General features: G+C 33.9%; 1 protein-coding gene across 7 annotated transcripts in view; it reads right to left on the bottom strand.

The window, feature by feature from the left end:
- Sh (Potassium voltage-gated channel protein Shaker) overlaps positions 1-22134 on the bottom strand; it is a 566859-nt gene that overhangs the window by 76375 nt on the left and 468350 nt on the right. For 4 of the 7 annotated variants that reach the window (XM_072543327.1, XM_072543321.1, XM_072543314.1 and 1 more), the window contains exons 6-8: positions 19654-19780; positions 14055-14286; positions 2097-2502 (exon numbers count right to left, since the gene is read on the bottom strand). In XM_072543327.1, the coding sequence (XP_072399428.1) occupies positions 14062-14286; positions 19654-19780 (352 nt within the window). In that variant the 3' untranslated portion in view covers positions 2097-2502; positions 14055-14061. Of the gene's footprint in view, positions 1-2096; positions 2503-14054; positions 14287-19653; positions 19781-22134 lie in introns of those variants that run through there. The other 3 variants (XM_072543307.1, XM_072543300.1, XM_072543331.1) reach the window with 3 other exon arrangements.

Genomic DNA, 22134 nt, shown 5'->3' with positions numbered 1-22134 from the left:
CAAACCTAACTTAACCTTATCATAGATTTTTCCACAGGAGAGTACCAATTCGGATATCAACTCTGTAGAATGGATTTAGTAAATACACATATATTTTATATAAAATGCAAAGAAAACGGCGGAACGTAATTGTTTGCAGGGTAATTCCTTGACAAAGCTATAATTATTACTCCTTTGTAACCTGAGATCTATAAGTTAGGCCACAAACCATTTCTCAAACATGTATACTGTAAGTTCTACAGTTAATAATAAATCGATCCCAGGCAACGTAAAAATGTTTCGATATACGCTTGTATAAATTAACATTTTTTATAATCTAAAAAACGTCATTAACTTATCGGAATAAAATCACAGTAACTCTACAAAACACAAATCCTTGCATATAATACCACGTTAAAACCAGACTTACTTTTGGATTAAACTTTAGCTAGAAATTTCAACAGAAGTGACTAAACAACAACATCTCAAACTACTTTTTTTGCAACGCTACAAATTTTGTGGATATTGTTAAAGCTGTTGTGTTTCTTCTTCTTCTTCTTGTGCCTCCTCCTTTAAGGACATTGGTGATCATCACGGCTCATTTTACTCTGTCTGCAGTAGTTCTGAAGAGTTCGATTGTTGTTTTTCCACTCCACTGCTTTCAACTTAGACGTGCGTCGTCTCCCCCATCATTTTTCTCCGTTCAGTTTCCTTTGTATAACCAATCACATTAAATCATATTTTTCATTTCTTAGTATGTGACCAACTTAGCTCATTTTTCTTTATTTCTATATATATTTCTTTTTTTTTATTTCAGATTTCTTAATGTTTTTGTGTTTGTTAAGTGTTGTGTCCATAATATTTTTCATATTCTTCGATAATACTACATCTCAAAGCTGGAAAATATTTTTTTAGTTGCGTCCGTAATTGTCCAGGCTTCACCTTCATATAAAAGGGCAGAGAATATAATATATCATCTCAATACTCCACTTCTAATTTCTATTTACAGTTTTACATTGCATAATAATGCTTTTATCTTGTGGAAAGCGCTTCTCGATCTCTTAGTGTCTTTTTTTTCAAGTGTGAGGTCTGATTGTTCATTTAGCTCACACCCCAAGTAATTGTATCCGGGTACTTTCTCTAAAGCTTTTCCTTTAACGTAGATTGTTTCGTCTTAACAATCATGATTTTTGTTTTGTTGTATTTAATAGAGCATACATAAAACAGATATATATATATATATATATATATATATATATATATATATATATATATATATATATATATATATATATATAGTAAAACAAGTCTAAACATAACTCACTAGACAATTGCAGTTTAATACCATACGTAGATATCTATAGATTTATTTTTAGGTGCAAATCCAAATTATAATACAAATTAAACGGTGTTTTTTTACACTTCCTGTTTGGATACGTTCTATTTTCGGAATACGTATTGATCAGCGATTAAAAATAAACATTATAAAGAGTTATTCGTTATAGGAGGGAAATTTACTTTCAATCTTCATTAGCTGAAGCAAGCGCAACGTATACGCAGTATTAAAAGTAACGTGCCTATGTCATGAAATAGTTTATCCATTTAAAATTAACAATACATAGTTGGCGCATAATCTACTTTGTCATGATTTTTTGTCATGACAATTTTTAAATATCTTTGCATTATATTTAAAAATTGTCCAATAAACCATAATTTATATTTACATTTGTCAAAAGTCAGATATAATCTGTGCCACAATAGCGTATAACAGTTAAAAATCCCTAAGAGTATTAATCGACGTAATGGACAATTACATGAACGTAAAACTTTCAATCACTTTCGTGACCAGAACATAACATCTTATGCGTTCATTTATGCGCTTGCCAAACCTTTTTCTACTTTATACCACTTGCCCAATTTTTGGTTTCTGTAGACCCACTAATGTTGAATTTTTCGAAATGTATACGATGTGCTCACGTCTATTTAAGAAAAAAACTTATTGATTACACTAAAGTGTATTTTTGTTTGCTTATACATTGTTTACTAATTTGATGTTTTATTTACATATTTGTTTATTTTTTTTTTGTGGAGGCAATAATTAAAAAATGAAAACATACAAGCATAATTATATTTTATTTAAAATATACAGAAAGAAGAATTAATACATAAAGAATGCTTTCTGTTACCTAATGAAAGGCATGAACCTAATGTTCTAATCTCTGATACTAATTGTTCAATTCGTGGCTTCAAATCAGTGAGGTTGAGTTTTAAATCTGCATGTTCAAGATGACCTGGAGCTGAAATTTAATCGGAATTGCGAACAAAAATGGAATGTTCATAAATTCTATTTTGAATTCTACGATTGGTTTAATATATGTAAGTTCGAGGGCAGTCTGCACGAGGAATTTCATAAACTATGTGTTGTTCATTTGAAATGTTGTCTTTGTGTGCTGTGCAGAGCAGTGCAATAAGGAATAAACAGTACACTGTCTGGAAGCTCAGAAGACTGAGATCCCGGAAGCCCTGAAGAAGACATCAGAGGTAGTATTTCTAACAACTCAAGTCTTTCTAGTTTAGTATTTAAAGTGTGTTAACTCTTAACACATTCTTATCTTATTCATTTTCCGTTTATAAAAGTTTTGTCACGTAAAAAGGACCTTTTAAATGTAGGTACAAAGAATTAGAAGATATCACCGTTATTCACTAATCTGACGACTTTTTTTTTCTTTTTCCTTCTTGTATGTAGGCTTTAAAGCCTGTTTTTTTCTTCAATATTAGCCTACTAAATTGTTTAAATTATCGCACCATCTTTTTCTTGGTCTGTCAATACTTATCCGTCCATTTGGTGACTTACAAAAGCACCTTTTAAATATAGGTACAAAGAATTAGAAGATATGACCGTTATTCACTAATATGACGACTTCTTCTTCTGTTTCCTTCTTGTATGTAGGCTTTAAAGCCTGTTTTTTTTCAATATTAGCCTCCTAAATTGTTAAAATTATCGCACCATCTTTTTCTTAATTTGCCAATACTTCTTCGTCTATTTAGTGACTTATCTCGTGCTATTCGTACTATCCTATCCTCTGCCATTCTACTAATGTGGTCGTTTCACTTATATTTCCGTTTTGTCAGCCATCCATTTATGTCGTCTATACTGCATGCTCTTCTTATGTTTTCGCTTCTCTCCCTATCCAACAGACTTGTCCCTGATATTCGTCGGAGTATTTTCATCTCTATTGTTTCTAGTAGTGGTCTCATCTTAGAGGTGCCAGGTCTTGTCTCCGCAGTGTATGTTAATATGAGTCTAATTGCTGCTTTTAGATTCTTGTTTTTGTATCTTGTCTTAGGTGTTTGTTCTTTCAGATTGTGTCATTAAGAAATTCTGCCGCTTAACTTGCTTTTAAGCTTTGTTGTCGTACTTCTTCTTAAATATCTCCGTAACTAGTTATATCAGATATCTAAACCTTGCTACCTGCTTTATTATTTTCCCATCAACTTTGATTATACATCGTAGTGGGTATTTAGATGTTGTCATACATTTGGTTTTTTCTGCTGATATTATCATATTGTATTTCTTGGCTGTTGTGTTGAAGATGTATGGTAATCTTTGAAGTCTGTCTCTGGGATTAATGCGGCGTTGTCTGCATAACATTATTAATTTCTTTGTTACCCATTTTGTAACCATGACCTTTACGTACTGCTTGTATTATTTCAACCATTATTATATTAAATAGAAGCGGGCTTAACGAGTCACCCTGTCTGACTCCGCTTTGTACTGATATACACTGTGTTAGTTTTCCATTTATCTTTGCCTGTATTCGATTATGGAAGTAGACGATTTCGATGGCTTGTATAATATTGATGATTGGTATGTTTTTTTTTATACAGTGGGTATAAGACGTCATAGAATTGAACGCGATCGAATATTATGATCTAATAGTGACGATAATCTGACGACGAAGCAATTAAAAAAATTCTTTTACTTAAATAACTTTAAAAAAATCCACAATAAAATATTTTTAAAAATTTTTTTCTGTAAAAGTGTATAATTATATAAAGAAAATTGTGCAGGATCTTTAAATCGACACTAAGTAGAATGTGCAAAGAATGCGATATTATTATTATAATTAATTAGAATATCTTGGCCATGTTATGAGATACGAACAGAGATATGGCTTTTTGCAAGTCATTCTTTAGGGTAAAGTTTATGGAAAAAGAGTACCAGGGAGAAGAAGATCTTGGTTTTAATGTCTGAGTTTGTTGTTTAATAAGTCCACGACCGGACCATTGCGAATAGTTGCAAGTAAAGTTAGAATAGCCATGCTGATAGCCAACATCTGGAATGGATAGGTAGCATATAAAGAAGAAGTTTTGTTCTGTTTGGATAACGTTACGCGGGCTTCGATCATTTTACGGTCACCACGTACTCGTCCAACTGAGAGGACTATTCGACATATAGTGGATAAATTCATGTAAACTGGTTCAGGAAACTATTAAAGTTTGATCTTTGACGAAACGCAAGATACGCTGGAAACATCCAGTGAGAGTATGCAGTAGAATCCGAGGCAGTCGGTTTCCATTCGCTCAGAAGAACTCGACCGTTCTCAGATCACAACATAACGCATTTTACATCGTGACTTTAGCTTACTTCCATACAAACTTCAACCGACCCAGAAGCTAATGTTTTTATTAAACTTCCAGTATTCGCGCACGCACTCGAAGTCCGAGTCAAAGTTTAATTTCTGATCTTGACGAAAGTGGAAAAGCTAAGAAACTCAGGCACAGAGTACCTTCCTAACTATCTTAAAAGAGTGTTGCGCGTTTGTTTTACAAATTTTACTTTTATATTTGAACAGTTAAAAAGTTAATCGAGTCACCGGAATGACTACTCGTTTACAATTTTTTTTTTAATTTCTTTTATTTTTAAAGGTACAGTTGTTTTTACCTGATAAATTCATTTTTAATTTATTACAGATATAAGTTATTACGAAAAACAGCAAGAAAGGTTAAAAACATTAATGAAATAGGTGATGGCAAAACATGATGAAGCTGCTTATGAGGAGTCCGATGCTTAATAATCAGGCCATGAGTAAGTAAATCTGGAAAAAAGTGAATCTGAACAAAATATTTCTATTCGGGATAAAGACGATAGTCTATGGAGCAATAGATTATCATACATTGAAAATAATAGAGTAATGTACTGGAGAAAACGCTCATTAGTTCCTAAAACTATAAGAACCAGAGCACATAACATTATAAACATCTTTCTCCAAAACAAATAAACAGGTCTTTGAAAGGGATTAGAGAAATATGGGAAAACTTTATCGATGATGGTATCATTAATTTGATTTTTCAATTTATAAATATATATATTGATCTGTTAACCAGAATTTTTTCCGAACTTAAGATGATGCACCTTAAAATACGATTAATACGTGTGCTCGAATGGGGCTACTGTACTTGGATGTATTTTATCACACAAATTGTCTGAACGTTAAAGAAATGTGGAAAACTGTTGGGTCAAACATATATGATTTATCGGATGCATTTTCATATTATACAAGCTGAGTGGAAGTGTATGTTGGACAGCAGCAAGAAGGACTATTCAATAACTCAATTAGTACCAAAAGTGTTATCTTAGGGCTTACTGATAATAAATATAAGGTTGAATCCTCGAATAAATGAACTTTGATCAGGTAAAAGGCATATATCGAGCACAGTTTAATTAAATCTTGCCCAAGTACTTTCGATCCCTAGATCATCTTCAGGGGCATTTCGTCAATTGTGGCCTATCCGGCAAGAACAGGATGTCATAAACATATAAATGTACATTACACTACACTACAAATGGACAAACAAACACTTTAAAATAATTTAAGGAAGGCTACATTACTTAAAGAAGTACATTTCTGTCTCCGGCTTCTTCAAGTAATGTAGCCTTCCTTAAATTATTTTAAAGTGTTTGTTTGTCCATTTGTAGTGTAGTGTAATGTACATTTATATGTTTATGACATCCTGTTCTTGCCGGATAGGCCACAATTGACGAAATGCCCCTGAAGATGATCTAGGGATCGAAAGTACTTGAGCAAGATTTAATTAAACTGTGCTCGATATATGCCTTTTACCTGATCAAAGTTTACTGATAATACTCAAACATCTACTCGTAATTTAATGATTAACAATAATTGATTTACGTCAATCCCTTTGGTTGAAGAATTGATGCAAAAACCTAACAGCTTTACTGTAATAGGAACGATCGGAAAGAACAAACTTGAATTACCAATAGAGTTTACCAAACATACAGCACGACCAGCTAATAGAAGTATGTCTGCCTTAAGATCTAAATGCATTCTTGTGTCATATGCCAGGAAGGAAGAAAAATGTACTTTTGATTTCTAGTACGCATTACCAAGACGATATAAATGAAAGCACCTGTGAAAAATATAAGCTAGTAATTGTCTCAGAATATAACTGTACCAGATGTGGTATTGACTAGTTACAATTGCTCACGAAATACTCGAAGATGGCCAATGATTATTTTTATACTATTATACAAGTAGCAAAGATTTATTCACAAGTAATATTGTTTTAATAATTCAAATTAGAATATTTTGAGAAGGCACTTTTTAAGAGAACTGACATGCTGTAATGACAAATATGTCAAGAAATCTTGAGGTTCAATTAGGAGATATGTGTGGCACTGAAGACACTGTTCAATTCCCCCGACAAATAATATATGAAAAATGTAATGATTTTGACTGGAAAAAGAACCAAAAAACAAAATTCGCTTGTTTTATATACAATAAATACATCTATATGGAATAAATTAGTTATTTGTCGATTTTGTCGAACAGAGGTACTGACGGTTGTTTCAACTACTTCTTCTTCTTCTTCTTCTGGTTCCTATCCGTTTCGGATGTTGGAAATCATATTGGCAATCATGACCTTGCTCGCTGCGGCTCGAAACAGCTCCGTTGAGGTTTTCTTAAACCATGTTCTTAAATTCCGCAGCCATGATATTCTCCTTCTACCGGGTCCTCGCTTACCTTTGACTTTACCTTGCAATATAGACTGCAGCAGGGAGTAACGGTGCTGATTTCTCATAACGTGTCCCAGATATTGCAATTTTATGCGTTTGATCGTAAACACAATCTCTGGTTCCTTCTTCATTTTTTCTAGAACTTCGTTGTTCGTGATCCTTGCTGTCCATGATATTCTCAGCATTCTTCTATAAAGCCACATCTCAAATGCTTCAAGTTTTTTAATAGTGGTGTCTGTAAGCGTCCATGCCTCCGCCCCGTACAACAACACAGAGAAAACATAGCATCTCAAATGTCTCATTTTTGTATCCAGGGATATGTTGTGACTTTTGAAGATGGCGCTCATTTTGTTAAAGACCGTTCTTGCCTTTCCTATGCGGCACTTTATTTCCTGTACATTGCTCCACTGTTCGTTTATAATAGTTCCCAGGTAGCAATACTGTTTTATTCGCTCTATCTGCGTCCCATTAATGTATAGATGAGCCCCATTTATATTCTCCTTGCTGACAATCATTTGTTTAGTCCGTACTGTTGACTGTACTCGTTTATTCTGTCCATTAGCCTCTGAAGTCCCTCTAAACTATCTGCTATCTTATGGTGTCGTCGGCATATCTAACATTGTTTACTCTTTCACCATTTAGAAGGATGCCTTCGTCTATTCCGTAAAGAGCCTCGTTAAAAATTTTTTCTGAGTACATATTAAATATCAACGGCGATAGAATACATCCCTGTCTAACTCCGCGTAGTATTTTTATGTGATCTGTTTCTTCTCCGTTAATTTTCATGTATGCGGTCTGATTCCAGTATAGTTCTGAAATTATTCTGAGGTCTTTGTCATCCAGGTCTGCTTCTTTTAAAATGTTTATCATCTTTTGATGTTGAACTCTGTCAAATGCCTTTTCATAGTCGATCAAGCACGCGTATACGTCGCAGTTAACGTCCCTGCATCTTTGAATCAGTACCTGTACTCCGAAAAGTGCCTCTCTGGTACCCACTGCGTTAATGAAGCCGAACTGTCTGTCTGATATTTGTTCCTCGCACTTCTTATAAATTCTTCCATGGATGACTCTAAGAAACAGTTTTAACATGTGGCTCATTAGGCTGATTGTTCGATATTCTTCGCACTTTTTAGCCCACTGTTTTTTAGGTATCGCTATGAATTCTGATTCTAGCCATTTATCAGGGATGATTCCTGTATTGTATATTTTATTGAAGACAGCCGTGATCCAATTTATTTCTTCATCCTCCAAGAGTTTTAAAAATTCAGCTTCGATATTATCAGGCCCTATAGCTTTTCTGCTTTTCATCCGTTTTATTGCTTCTTCTACCTCGGATTTAAGTATGTCCGGGCCCGTCATCCTCTCTGAAAATGGATGCCTATAATCCGTTCTTTGATCTTGAAAAAGTGTCTCCATATATATTCTCCATTTGTCCTTCATCTCTTGGGTGTCAATGATTAATTTTCCATTGGTGTCTATGAGTTTCATTTGTGTTCTCTTTTTAAAAGTACCCGTTATTTCTTTTACCTTTTTGTGTACATTAAAATTGTCATGCTTGGCTTGTAGTCTTTCTATTTCTTTACATTTCTCTACAGCTTCTTTTTCTTTAGCTTCTCTTATTTTTCTGCTGATGTAAGCCTGCATTTTTTTGTATTCATCTTTATTTCCTTTAATTAACCTTCTGCGTTCCATTAAGTGAAGGATTTCTGGAGTCATCCAAGATTTCTTCTTTGTTTCTTTGTTTGGTTTTAGCAGATTTTGTTTAGTTTTCTTAATTATTTCTTCGAATTGATTGATTTCTCGTTGGATGTTATTTTCTTCTTTTAGTTGCTTAACTTGATTGTTAATATATTCCCCCACTTGCTTTTTAACTTCCGGATGTTGCAGGGCTGTCATGTCGTAGTTAGGTCTAGACTTTTTCTTTATTGTCTTCAGTCTCACATCCATGACTCCCACTAAAGGTATGTGGTCAGATTCAATGTCCGCTCCTGGATATGTTTTGACAGATTTAAAACTGTTTCTGAATCTTCTATTTACCAATATATAATCTATCTGGTTTCTAATTACGTTATGGGGTTTATCTGCTGGTGCCTTCCATGTATACAATCTCCTCGGTGGTAGTTTATAAAATGTGTTTAGAACCACTAGCTTATTATCTTCTGCGAATATTTCTGGTCTGTCACCTCTTTCGTTTCTTTGTCCTAACCCAAAAGGTCCAATTAGAGACGTTTTCCGTTCGGCCCCAAGTTTTGCATTGAAATCCCCCATTATGATGCTGACTTCGTGTTTAGGTATTCGTTCTAATATATCCTCTATGCTTTGGTAGAGAGTCTCTACTTCCTCGTCGTCTTTATCTGCAGTGGGAGCGTATATTTTTATTATGTTTACATTCACTGGATTGGCTCTTATTTGCAGTAGTATAACTCTGTTGGACACTGGGACAAAATTTAAAATACATCTACTAATTTTTCTCGTTATTATCACACCAACTCCATGCTCTAGTTTTCCATCTAGTGACCCTGAGTAGAATATTCTGTGATCTTTTTTGTCAATGCTTCCTGTTCCGAGCCATCTCATCTCGCTTATTCCCATTATGTCAATGGTCATTCTTTCCATTTCCTGAATGGCATTGTCTATTTTTCCACTCCTTGCCATAGTTTTCACATTCCATGTGCAAATTTTTAAATATTGTGGTTTTGCTGCTTTTTCTTTTTCATAGGTACTCATAACTGTCCCCCCCGGAGATCCGATTGGGGAACTTACTCCGGAATCGTATTTGGTTGTGAGCATTACCATATATGATTTTATACTAGGACTATTTTTATACTAGGTCTATATATACTTCAACTACTTACCTATTGTATATTCACATTTCAATATAAAAATTAAATTAAAATTTTTACAAAATTAACATTTTGTACAGGATTGAAATTTTTTGAGTTCTTCATTAGGAGTAATACCAGTTTTAGTTTATCTGATAAAAATTAAAGTTTCTATAATGTTTCTTATACTTTTTGTGTTTATTATTAATTCTAAAAGCCCAAGTTGTTGTTTACTGATGAAAAGGTATCATATTTAAAAAAAACAATGTTCAATAAATACAGGTCTGTTGTCTGCATGTCCTGAAAATCTACGCAAATACTTGAAGCTTAATGAATAGGTACGTAAACAAATATGATAATCAAATTTGAGATGATACCAATCGAAATAAATCGTCGAATTTAAAAATTAGACGTTTTGAGTTATATACTATCTCACACAAATTTTATATAATTTAAAAAGATTGGAAGTTCTTAATTAAAGACCCTTTAGATTGTATAAGATTACATAGCCTCTTTGTATCTTGACATTATGTTCTTTTTACAATACGCTATAGTGAAGTATAAAGCATTAGATTAGAGGAAAACGAACTAATAAAATAGATAGTATAAAAAAATAAACATAAAATAATTACTTACAGTCCTTATTTGCTAATAAAAAAGAGAAAACTAACGTGTTTGCCATAAATGTGACAACTAAAGAAATGGGCGTCGAAGAAAAAGAGAGAAAAATAGAGTAGTTGAAGAATTTGGAACAGTAAACAGTAATAAATAGCGTTAATATCTTAATAAATCATCTTTAACAATTGAAAAAGTTATGGTAACCAATGATGCGAATAACAAGGTTAAAGTTAGATGTAGCTGGATATTTTTAAAATCTATCAGTGCAGAACGCATTTTTTTTCTTTTTTAGTAAGCGTTTTAAAAATGTAACTATTCGATTTAAAACAGGATGTATAGAAAATGTAATTAGCAGGCGGATGTGCAGATTTTAGTTATATCACAATAACATTATGTTTTTGTTTAATTGTTAAAGAAGTTGTTAATTACTGCTTTAGTTAAGGTAAATCAATATTTTTTTATGTTCGTTATAATAGTAGTTTCTTCATCGAAATCTTTCTATGAATTTTTCAGCGTGCTTAACCTTTGTATTGTCTCTGGGTACGCCTGGACCACGTAGTAAAATTTAAATGTTTATATATTTATTATATCGTAAATTTGAGACGTAGTGCTTCACGATATCCTTAAGATAAGGTTTATATACAATTTAACGTATTTGCGTTTTGAAATATCCGTTTGGTTTTCTTTGAAATTAAAGAAACACATCTGTTGTTTATGGGTCCACCTGTACCCAGAAATGTTTCCAAATGTACGTGATGTTTGTTTTGTTTATTTTTTTGAGAAGGGTGGTTAGATTTTATGGGTTTTATTTTCGAAAGCGTCTGTCGAGTATCTTTATTGTTGTACCAGACTTGATCGCTTGAAGTTTAAAGTTGAAAGTGTGGTGTACAATCATTTGTGAAAAACAGAATAATAAGCGCTTGTTGAAAAATGAGCTCTAGGAGAGGACTCGCGGAAGAGGAATTACGAAAAATCCTTGAATAAAACTCAGAAAATTAAGATGAAACTACCAATTTAGAAACCGTCACTAGTGATGAAGAGTTAGTAGATGAAGAATTTTCTGAAGATCATGTATCTACGGTTGATGATGACAAAGATGAAAGCGAAAATTCGGAAAATTAAATAGAAGTTCCTGAACAAGAAGATTTACAATATACTGCTCACGATGGGACAGTTTGGAACAAATATACACTACCTCAGTCACGTGTAAGGTAAGTGGTGGCTCAAGTGCTACACATATTTTCTTACTAAATTTGTGGGTTTTACTAATTGTGTTGTATATTGTTTAGATCCATCAATATACTAAATCCTGTGCCAGGTCCCACCAGATATGCCACTCAACGAATTACCGATGATTCTATATCTTCAATGAGATTGTTTTTTACTGATGAAATGCTCAATTTACTCTTACTGGAAACTAACAGAGAACGTGGTCGCATATGTAACGAAAAAATGTTATCTGTAAAAGAAATATCACTGGAAGAGTTAGAAGCTTTTATAGGTAAATACTTTCATTACAGGAAGTTTGGAGTAATTCTGATAGTAGGTCCATTTTTAGAGTTACTATGTCTTTGAAACGATTTTGTAACATCAGCCGCATTTTGCGACTTGATAATAAAGAGGATAGACCTATTCGATGGAGGCACGACAAGTTCCAATTAGAAGTTTTTTTGATTTATTTGTACTTAGCACAACTTCCCAAAATGTTTATTCCATATAAAAGCCTCACTGTCGACGAACAACTTGTACCATTCACAGGTAAGTGTCCCTTCAGACAGTATATTCCAACAAAACCACGTGGGAAATATGGAATTAAATTATGGCTTTTATATCATGTCAAAACTGCGTATGTGTATTGTGCAGAACTGTATACAGAAAAAGCAGAAAATCAGCCCCGTGACGTACGACTTATAAAAGATGTTCAGAATTCTGGGCGAAACATACCTACAGATAACTTTTTTACTGACTACCATTTAGCGACTGAATTATTAAAACGTAAACTAACACTAATTGGAACATTACGAAAGAACAAAACTTTTGTTCCAGTTGAATTTCTACCAAATAAAAGTAAAGAAGCCCTATCATCAATTTTTGGGTTTCAGAAGAATATGACTTTAGTTTCATATAGTCCTAAAAAGGGTAAATCTGTTATTCTTTTGTCCTCGATGCATTTAGATGACCAGGTGTCATTGCAAGAATATAAGAAACCAGACATTATTTTAGAATACAATATAACCAAAGGAGGTGTAGATACAACAGATAAATTAGCGTCAGCTTGTACCTGCAAAAGAGGAACTAGAAGGTGGCCACTTTGCTTCTTTTATAATATTTTAGATTTGGCGGTAATTAACGCATATGTGTTATATATGCATGTAAATCCTCAATATAATAGAAGCAAACTACATAAAAGAAGGCTTTTTATAAAAGAATTGGCATATAATTTAACAGGAAAATGCCCAACTACCCGAATGACAACAAACGTTCCACAAAAAATCCAAATAAATTTACATGCAGTAGCTGGAACAAGTGGAAATGCAAATGAAAGTCCAAAACGTGGAAGGTATAAAGACTGCGGATGTGAAAAAGACAGAAAATCTCGTACAAGATGTCAAGCATGTAAGAGGTTTATTTGTCCTGATCATTCAAATATCTGTTGTAAAAGTTGCATTGAATAAATATATAATTTTAATTTAATATAAAGTTTTATTATATTTTTTATTACAAAACAATGTTAGTTTTGATATATCGATAACATGAAACTACAAAAGCTTCTACGAATTAATAAAAGAAAAATTGGAATTTAATTCACAAGAGGTATGAGTTTTATCCACTGGGTCCACCCGTACCCATAGACAAAGAATGTAACATTTACTTCGGGAGAGTCGGAAGGTTATATAAATTTATGTCAAACAAAAAAGAAAAAAAAGGTCTAATAATTCTTTTCAACCTTCTACGAAAAAAATTTATGGTAGCGACACTACAAATAAATGGTAAAAATTGTAATCAACGGTTAAAATAAATATTTAATATCAATTCTCTATAAAAAGGCAATTAACAGAACAAATATTTCATGAAATAACCATTTCAAACTGGCAAAACATTTGTGTCTAGAAAAAAATTAAAAAATATATTATTCTATGGATGAGGTATACAAACTAATAATAAATTTCGAAGAAAATACAATTGTGACTGAATCGAAAATTTATAACAATGATGCTGGCGGTGATGATTTAAGTGGTCAGCCATTATAATCATTTTATTATTATCTATGTAATAATAAACGTTTAATTATCTTATTTTTTTATACTTATTACTAACCTAAACTTCAAGCTTAGAAGAAGTCAATACATTTCACGCAACTTTGCCTAACTACTACTGCTTGACTATCCAAAAGGGCGGTTATTATTTTTAACTTTGACTTCTAATAGTTTTATGTTCTGTTGCCAGTAATCAACGCAAACATATTTATATTTCAAGCTATAGACGAAAAGAAAACCACATACCGATATCTTTTAGATTAGGTTGAGTTAGGTAAGGTTAGGTTACGTTAGGTAAGGTAAGGTAAGGTAAATTATGTAGTTATTATAAAATCTCACCTCGTAGTCAAACATCAGTCTCGATGCTCATGGCGTTGATGTTGTTATTGTGACGCGGATTGCAATTCTGTTTTTGAGAAAGCTGATCACGCGTCACCATCAGTCCCTCTTCCAGTTCAACCAAGTCACTCGAAGACTCGCTTAAAGAACTCTTCTTCATGTGCTGTCCTAAGGTGCCTGGCAAGTACGGGCAACTCGTCACGTGGTTGAAGTTCTGTGATTGCATTTCCTCCTAAACGAATGAAAACAATAAATTGTTCAATATTCGATAAAAAAGAATATGTAAATAAAGAACACATTATAGTTTTAGACAGTAGTTTCAACGACATCCCAACAAAAAATTACAGATTTCTTCTTTAAATTAGTTTTATTTAATTAATTAATTTTAAAGTATCGTTCTGTATCATTAATGGACATAGGGTCAGGATTATTCCTTCCAGGTGTAAATAAGATTAGATTTAGAAACCCACCAACGTGAAAAATTTAGAATATACTTCTTCTTATAGTGCCGTGCACCTATAGTGCGTTGGCGAATTATCTTAAGGCCAGACGCCTGTCTTTTGCGGTATGCAAAAGATCGCCAGTGTTATTTATGCCTGTCTAGTTCTTTATGTTCCGTAGCCACGACATTTGTTTGCGCCTACTCCTCCCTTGCCTTCAATCAAATTTAGGATGTAAGTATGTCATCATCATCATCATATAACGGGGGTCCTACGGCGATTGCCGCTTCCCGCATTTCAGCCTCCATCTTTTCCTATCTCTCCAACCTCCCTCTTCCAAGCCTCTAGATTGCATTGTTTTTGTAATTTCTCTTCTCCAGGAATTTGGTGGTCTTCCCCTTTTCCTTCTTTCTGGCGGAACATACATTAAGGCTTTCTTTGGCCACCGCTCCTCCTCCATTCTCATCACGTGACCATACCATTGTAATTGCCTTCCTTGTATTCTATCTGAAAGAGTATCTCTAATTCCTGTACGGTTTCGTATTTCCTCATTCCTGATTCATTCCATTCTCGATACTCGACATGACCTTCTAAGATAATCCATTTCCACAACGTCTACTTTATCTCGTTCATTCTTTGTCATCGTCCAACATTCGGCACCATATGTGGTAATTGGTTCTTCAATTGCTCTGTATACGCGAAGTTTGGTATGCATCTTTATTTTATTAGACCACAGTAATGAATTCAGTATTCGGATGCATTTTTTCCCTTGGGTTATTCGGTTTTGTACATCTATCTTAACTCTGCCATCTGCTGATATGATGCTTCCTAGATATTTATACTGGTTGCAGCCTTTTATAACTGCGTTTTCAAGCCTCAGATCTGTGGTATTTCCTCCAATTTTTAAATATTCTGTTTTGCTTATGTTTACAGTAAGTATGTAATTATGATTATGATAAATAGATAATCGGTAGACTTCCAAAACCTATTCCTCCTCGTATATTTTATCTTTCTTGAGTTTGATGACCCTCATGGTAAATTCATCTCTGTTTTCAAGTTACAAGTACGAGATTTTTGTGATAATGTTTGCTTAATACCTTTGTAACCGATAATTTCTTTTTTCGATTTAAATTACATTTTCCGTCGATCTTTTAATTATGCGTCCAAAATAGCTGACAAGTGTTAATTTTTCTTTAGAGTTGTGTATTGGAAGCTTTATTAGCCCGCTTCTTAACATTCACTTATACAGTCACATTGCAAATGTATACATTAGTATATCATCCTGCTTTAAAATTCACCATTTGCATTTATTGAAAAAGGAGCACACGTCTGTTACAGCTCGCAATGTAACATAATCTTAATCATAATCTCTATATACTGAATACTTCTTCAAAAGAGCTCGCAGTAGAGAATGCATGTGGATAAGACCAGACGGTACTTCTAAAAATGAAATAGATTACCTGTTATAAATCGAAAATATATAGTCCAAAACGTGAGTGTGTTAAATAAGTTTTCAGTAAGTAGTAACCAGCAATGAAAAAGAGTTATAAATGTTATGGGACAGAGAGCGAATATTTTGCGTATAAAATCCAAATAGGTCTGTAGTGTAAACTAGAATGCTGGTGAATCAGATCGATCTACGGATGAGCACTTTGTTATTCCTGTAGTTTCTCTACCTGCTCACATTTCTTCTTAGTCCATTGCACTTTTGTCTCTTTAACCTGTTTGTCGATCTTTTTATTCACTATTAGAATTTAGATTTCCTTTTTTATGAGTTTTACAATCGTGTTTGTGAATAAATTGTCAACTATAGGGGAGACCGGAGCGGGCACGGAGGAGTTATGCGCATCAGTATCTTGGCAACACGGCATAACTATGTCAACATTCATTTTTAATATGACTGCATTCGTATTGTTGACTTCAAGATCAACGCCGAAAAAACGCAGTTCATCATTTTCGGCCAGGATAGACGACAACTACGGAACCAGATCACAGTAGGAGACAACAGAATTCAGGAAACAGAGACGGTCAAATACCTAGGAGTCCACCTCGACAGAAAACTCAACTTCCGGGTGCATACACAAAAAACTAAGGTAAAAGCTAATGCAGCTAAAAAACTAATACTTCCTTTCATTTTTAGGTCCAGTCCACTCTCGAAGGCGAAGAAAATTCAGCTCTACCAAGCATATGTTAGGTCGGTGATTCTGTATGCTATCCCAGTGTGGAGCTCCATTGCGGAATCACACTGGAAAAAGTTGGAAGCAACTGAAAACTCATGCTACCGAATCATCGACGGAACAGCATGGGAGGATAGAGTCACGAATGCTACAATCAAGAACAGGTTAGGATACACGCCACTAAGGGAAGTGGCCGAGAACAGAACCAGGTGGTTCTTCAACCAGGCCACTCGAAAACTGCGAAAGACCAGGGATATCCTCGAGAAGAACAGGATCCAGAGGATACACAGATCCACCCATAGACTGATCGACCACCTGATCAGGGTCTAACCAGGCGTGTGCAGGGAAGTAGGTACGTTTGCCGATTTTAGTACCTACAGAAGCAGACGAGGACACCACCCAGGAAAATCCAGGAACCGAAAGGAGAAATCTTCAAGAGCTGGCGGTGCACGAGCGGGACGTCGAGGAAGAAAGAAGGCTAAAATATCTTAAGTTTTGAAATGTAAATATCTTAGAATGGCAATAAACGTTTTTATTTTTATTTTTATTTTTTTATTTTATTTATTATTGTTGACTTAGATAAAGTCGCCGATAAAAAGTGGTAAGTGCTTTAGTTATTAATTTTTATAAAAACTATTCCATGATTATACTGTTTTATGTGTGTAGATAACTTTACATAGAAAAACAATGAATTGTATTTAGTCATTAACGAAGAGTGATAAGTTAAGATAGGTTACTCATTTAAGGGGAATAACGCGCAGATGCGTCGGGATAATTTCGATAATTTTTCTATAATAATAAGTCTTTGTATTGTTTTTTAGATTACAAAATGCCCCGTGCTTACATTCGGAAAACCGAAAGATCAAAATGGACAGAAGATGAACTAAAAGCTGCTATCATTGCTATACGACCTGGGCCAAAAATACGAGAAGTAGGTCGATCATTTAATATTCCAGAATTCACTCTACGTGATAAACTAAAGTCCAATAGCCATAAAAAAACAACTTTGCAGGAAACCAATTTTTAATAATAAACAGAAATCCACCATAATTAAGCATGTTAAAAATGTTTTTTGGAATCAAACCAGCAGAACCAAGGCGTTTAGCATACCAATTTGCTAAATTATATAAAATAAAACATTGTTTTGACTTGATAAAGCAAATAGCTGGTTGAGACTAGTTAAAACTCTTTTAAAAGCATCATCAAGGTATTAGTGTTAGAAAACCCGAAGGTACCAGTCTGAACAGCAGTTCTGTATTCAATAAAGATACTGTGAAACGATTTTTTAACAATGTGCTCACAGTATGAAAAGTTCAAATTTCCTAAGAGTCGAATTTTTAATGTAGGTCAAAAACAAGTAGGATCCATAATATCTTAAGAAAGAAATGAAAATGAGGCTAGTTTGTTCCTCCCACGTTCATATTTCCTCGAATACGTATGAATCCACAATTAATTAAAAGAGGCCCTCTTCTTATTATTGGAGCAATATACAGTATACATATTATGTTCGAACGGTTGGATAAATGAAGAGTTATTTTGCGATTTAATTAAAAACGACTAAAATATTTTTGTAAGCATATAAAAGCCTGGAAAGCAGATCCAGTGCTTCTCATATTGGATATCTGTGAGAGTCAGATTTATCAGTTATACTTCCCTCTCGTACCTCACACAGGCTTTAAACTCTTGACCTAACTTTTTTTTGGATCCCTAAAGAATGCTTTAAACTATGAGTGCGATTCGTATCTAAGAACTTATACCGATGAAAAGATCATATATTTTGAACTTGCTTGCTAAATGGATATCTGGATTCCGTGCTGCTGGATTATGGCCCATACATCCTAATAAATTCTATGAAGATATTTCCTTAGTAGATCATACTAAAGTTTTAGATATACACATTACAATGAACTTAAATGAAACCAACGATTCCAACGATGATAATGCTCTTAAGCAGTCAAATGTGAATTTTAAAGTTGGGTATAAAACGACACCACAAATAATACAGTCGAGATTTGACGACACTCTGCAGAGAACTCCACCTAGAAATACCAAACCCCAACCGGGACTATCGAGATGTAATGAAACTATGCAGAGAACTCCACCTAAAAATACCAAACCCCAACCGGGATCATCGAGATGTGATGAAAATATGCACAAGACTTCATCTAATAATGCCAAATTGAAATCAAATGAGCGAGCTGAAACCCACGTTGGAACGTCAGGAGATGTTAAAACTCAGTCTAGTGTACGCAATAAAAACGCCTATTCTTGCCAAAATTGTAAAGAAAAGTTCTAAATCACGTGCAAAACAATACTTGGAGAGGTAAATAAAACTGAAACCAGGAAAAGAACGACAGGAACCGTAGGAAAACTAATTACTAAAGCAAAAAAACGACCTGTAAGCAAAAAAACTCTAGTTAGAAACTCACATTTGATGTTTCTGAGTATGACAGTTATGATGAGAGTAGGCTTTGTGTTGATGGTGAACTAGATGGTGTAGATCTAACAGTAGAAAATAAGGAGTATGAGGTCTGCGCTGAATTCGGACGAGACAAAGAAATTTGGTACTGTTGTGTAATATGTTTGAATTGGGCAAATTCAGAATGTAGTGGTTGTAATTCAGCAGTTAATTATACGTGCGATATGCTAAAAACGCCAAATGTGTGACATTCAGAAAATAAAATATATATTATTATATAAAAAAGAAATTTTTTTGTTTACAATATTTGCTTTATTACAATAATTTTTTTTCGAATACAGCTTTATTTAACTTCTGCAAAGAATTTTCGTGTACTTTGGGAAATACAGCGCGGACTTTACCGGGTTTCCTCTACTATGTTTCTTCGTCTTTACTTTTGTGAAAAAAGCAATAATAATGTTAAAAATAATCATTTTAAATTGTACACAATGTCTATCTATTTGGAACTAATATTTTGCAGATATATAAGATCTGCGTTTTGCGTGTAATACATGCGTACTCACCTGATCCGTTTCACGATGGTAGAAATAATTGAAATTTGACACTATAACAGGCACTGGCAATGCAATGGTCAGGACACCAGCAATCGCACATAGCGAGCCCACGATCTTCCCCCAGACTCCGACTGGCCTGTTAACAGAAATATAATTTTTAGAAACACATTCTTCAAAACAAATAAATTATAAGCCCAACCAAAATATAACTAGTCGTCTTTATATGCGTGGTACAACTTTGTGATTTTCTAAAAGTTGACTAAACTAACTAGGTCAAAAGCCAATACCTAATTTTTAGATCTAAAATTGTTAAGTGTATCCTATAAAATATTTTTGCTACCAGTATACACAGAGGTGAAATAGTAGTCTACAGTAAACTACAAAACTGTACGAAAAAAAAAAAGAAATATAGACCAAATTGTGCAAGAAATAAATGGAATTAAACTCTCATCACCAATAAAGAGAAATTAATTAGTATAGGAAAGAAATTAGCATAAAAATAAAATAATATCATGGAATAGAATGAATCTTCTAAAGCGAAATAAAAGCACATGTTTGCGTCTTCATTTTCCTCTCCAATATATTTAAAGCCAGTTTGTACTCAGTATATATTATTTAAGTATTTAAGTGCTTGGCATTTTTTGCATTTTCGTATATATGCTATCTCCTTGATATTTTACTGGTTTTTTAAAAGTTATCTCCTTGGTATTTTACTGGTTGTGATTACTTTTTATTTAGTACTTTCTTACCTACGATCTCACATGGTAAAAAGACAAGTAAGAAAGTTTGGAAATACTGTCCTATGCCAACTTTCAGGGGCAAACGGACCCAATTCATTTATTTCATTAAATTTATTGCTGTCTATCCCACAGGGCAATTCACTGCATTATCATTTCCAAAGAATTTAATCCTGATGTCGTCTTAAAGTTAGCCTCGGATGTTGTCACGCAGTCCAAGTGACGACCGGCACTATCTTGAGTCAGTATCAAAGAATGAAAAATTAGCTATCGGCCCTGTGACTGCTAATAACTAGACATCGTGCATGTGCATGTTGGTACATAGAACGTGCCAAGGGTTAAACATAAACTGGCAAACTGGCAATTATTGAAAGAGAGCTGACACGATACACATTCAAATTGATTAACTATCTCACACACACGACGGCCATTTCAAAACGCTAAATGGTGCAGCCATTCATTAATGTAGAGCCATTTTGAACTTAAACCTTTAAACCAAGATTACAAAAATCGGTTGTTGAATTCCAAGCTGTTAACGATATAATAAATCTCTTCGAAGTAGAACCCCAAACCGCATAACTTTACCATCATTCTAGTTTTTGACCAACAATAACTGCCGACGATACAAAAATAAAAAAATTATATAAAACATTATAGACGACTATTCCAAATATAATAAATAATGAGCTGACCGTAATATGCAAAAGTCGCCAACACCACACAAAATGACAACTTAAAGGAAATGACATCTTCTTCTTGATGTGCCTATCCGTTAAGAATGTTGGCGATCATCATGGCAATCTTTATCTTATTCACAGCAGCGAGGAAAAGTTGCACAGATGTTGTATTGAACCAGATTCTGAGGTTTTTTAACCAAGATGTTCTTCTTTTTCCTGGACCTCGTTTTCCAAATATTTTTGATAGGATAGCTTAAAGGAGAGCATATCTGGATTTATTTCGCATAATATATCCGAAGAACTGTAACTTTCGAGATTTGATTGTGGTCAGTACCGCTCGGTTCTTATTCATTCTTCTGAGGACCTCATCATTTGTGACTCGGTCAGTCCACGGGATCTTAAGCATTCTCCGATATAGCCACATCTCAAATGCTTCCAGTTTTCTGCACATATCTTCGTTCAAGGTCCACGATTCAACACCATAAAAAAAGACAGAAAAGACGTAGCATTGCAGCATTCTTACTTTTATATCAAGAGAGAGGTTGTGACTCTTGAAGAAGGCCCCCATCCGATTGAAGGTGGATCTAATCTCCTGGTTGTTGGTCTATTCTTCATTTATTATGGTGCCGAGGTAGTTGTAGTGTGTTACTCTTTCTACAGGGGATTGGTTGACGTAGAGTTGACCTTCTGTTATTCTTTTCTTGCTAATTATCATAAGCTTTGTCTTCTTAATGTTTATATTGAGACCATATTGTTGACTGTAATACGTGATTTTCTTCATAAGAACTTGTAGGTCTTCTAAGTTGTCCGCAAATACTATGGTGTCATCTGCATATCTGATGTTGTTTAGCCGGTAACCATTTAGTAGAATACCTTTTTCAGTTTCGTGCAAAGCTTCGATAAATATTCTTTCAGAGTACAGATTGAAAATTAGAGGAGACAAAATACAGCTTTGCCTCACTCCACGCATGATTTTCACATAGTCAGTGTGTTCACTTTCAACTCTGAGATTTACTGTATGATTCCAGTAGAGACTTCTAATTATTTTCAGATCTTGGACAATACAATACGAACAA

The sequence above is a fragment of the Diabrotica undecimpunctata genome, chromosome 1 (genome assembly GCF_040954645.1).
Source record: "Diabrotica undecimpunctata isolate CICGRU chromosome 1, icDiaUnde3, whole genome shotgun sequence".
Lineage (NCBI taxonomy): Eukaryota > Metazoa > Arthropoda > Insecta > Coleoptera > Chrysomelidae > Diabrotica > Diabrotica undecimpunctata.
This window is presented reverse-complemented; position numbering and strand designations above follow the sequence as displayed.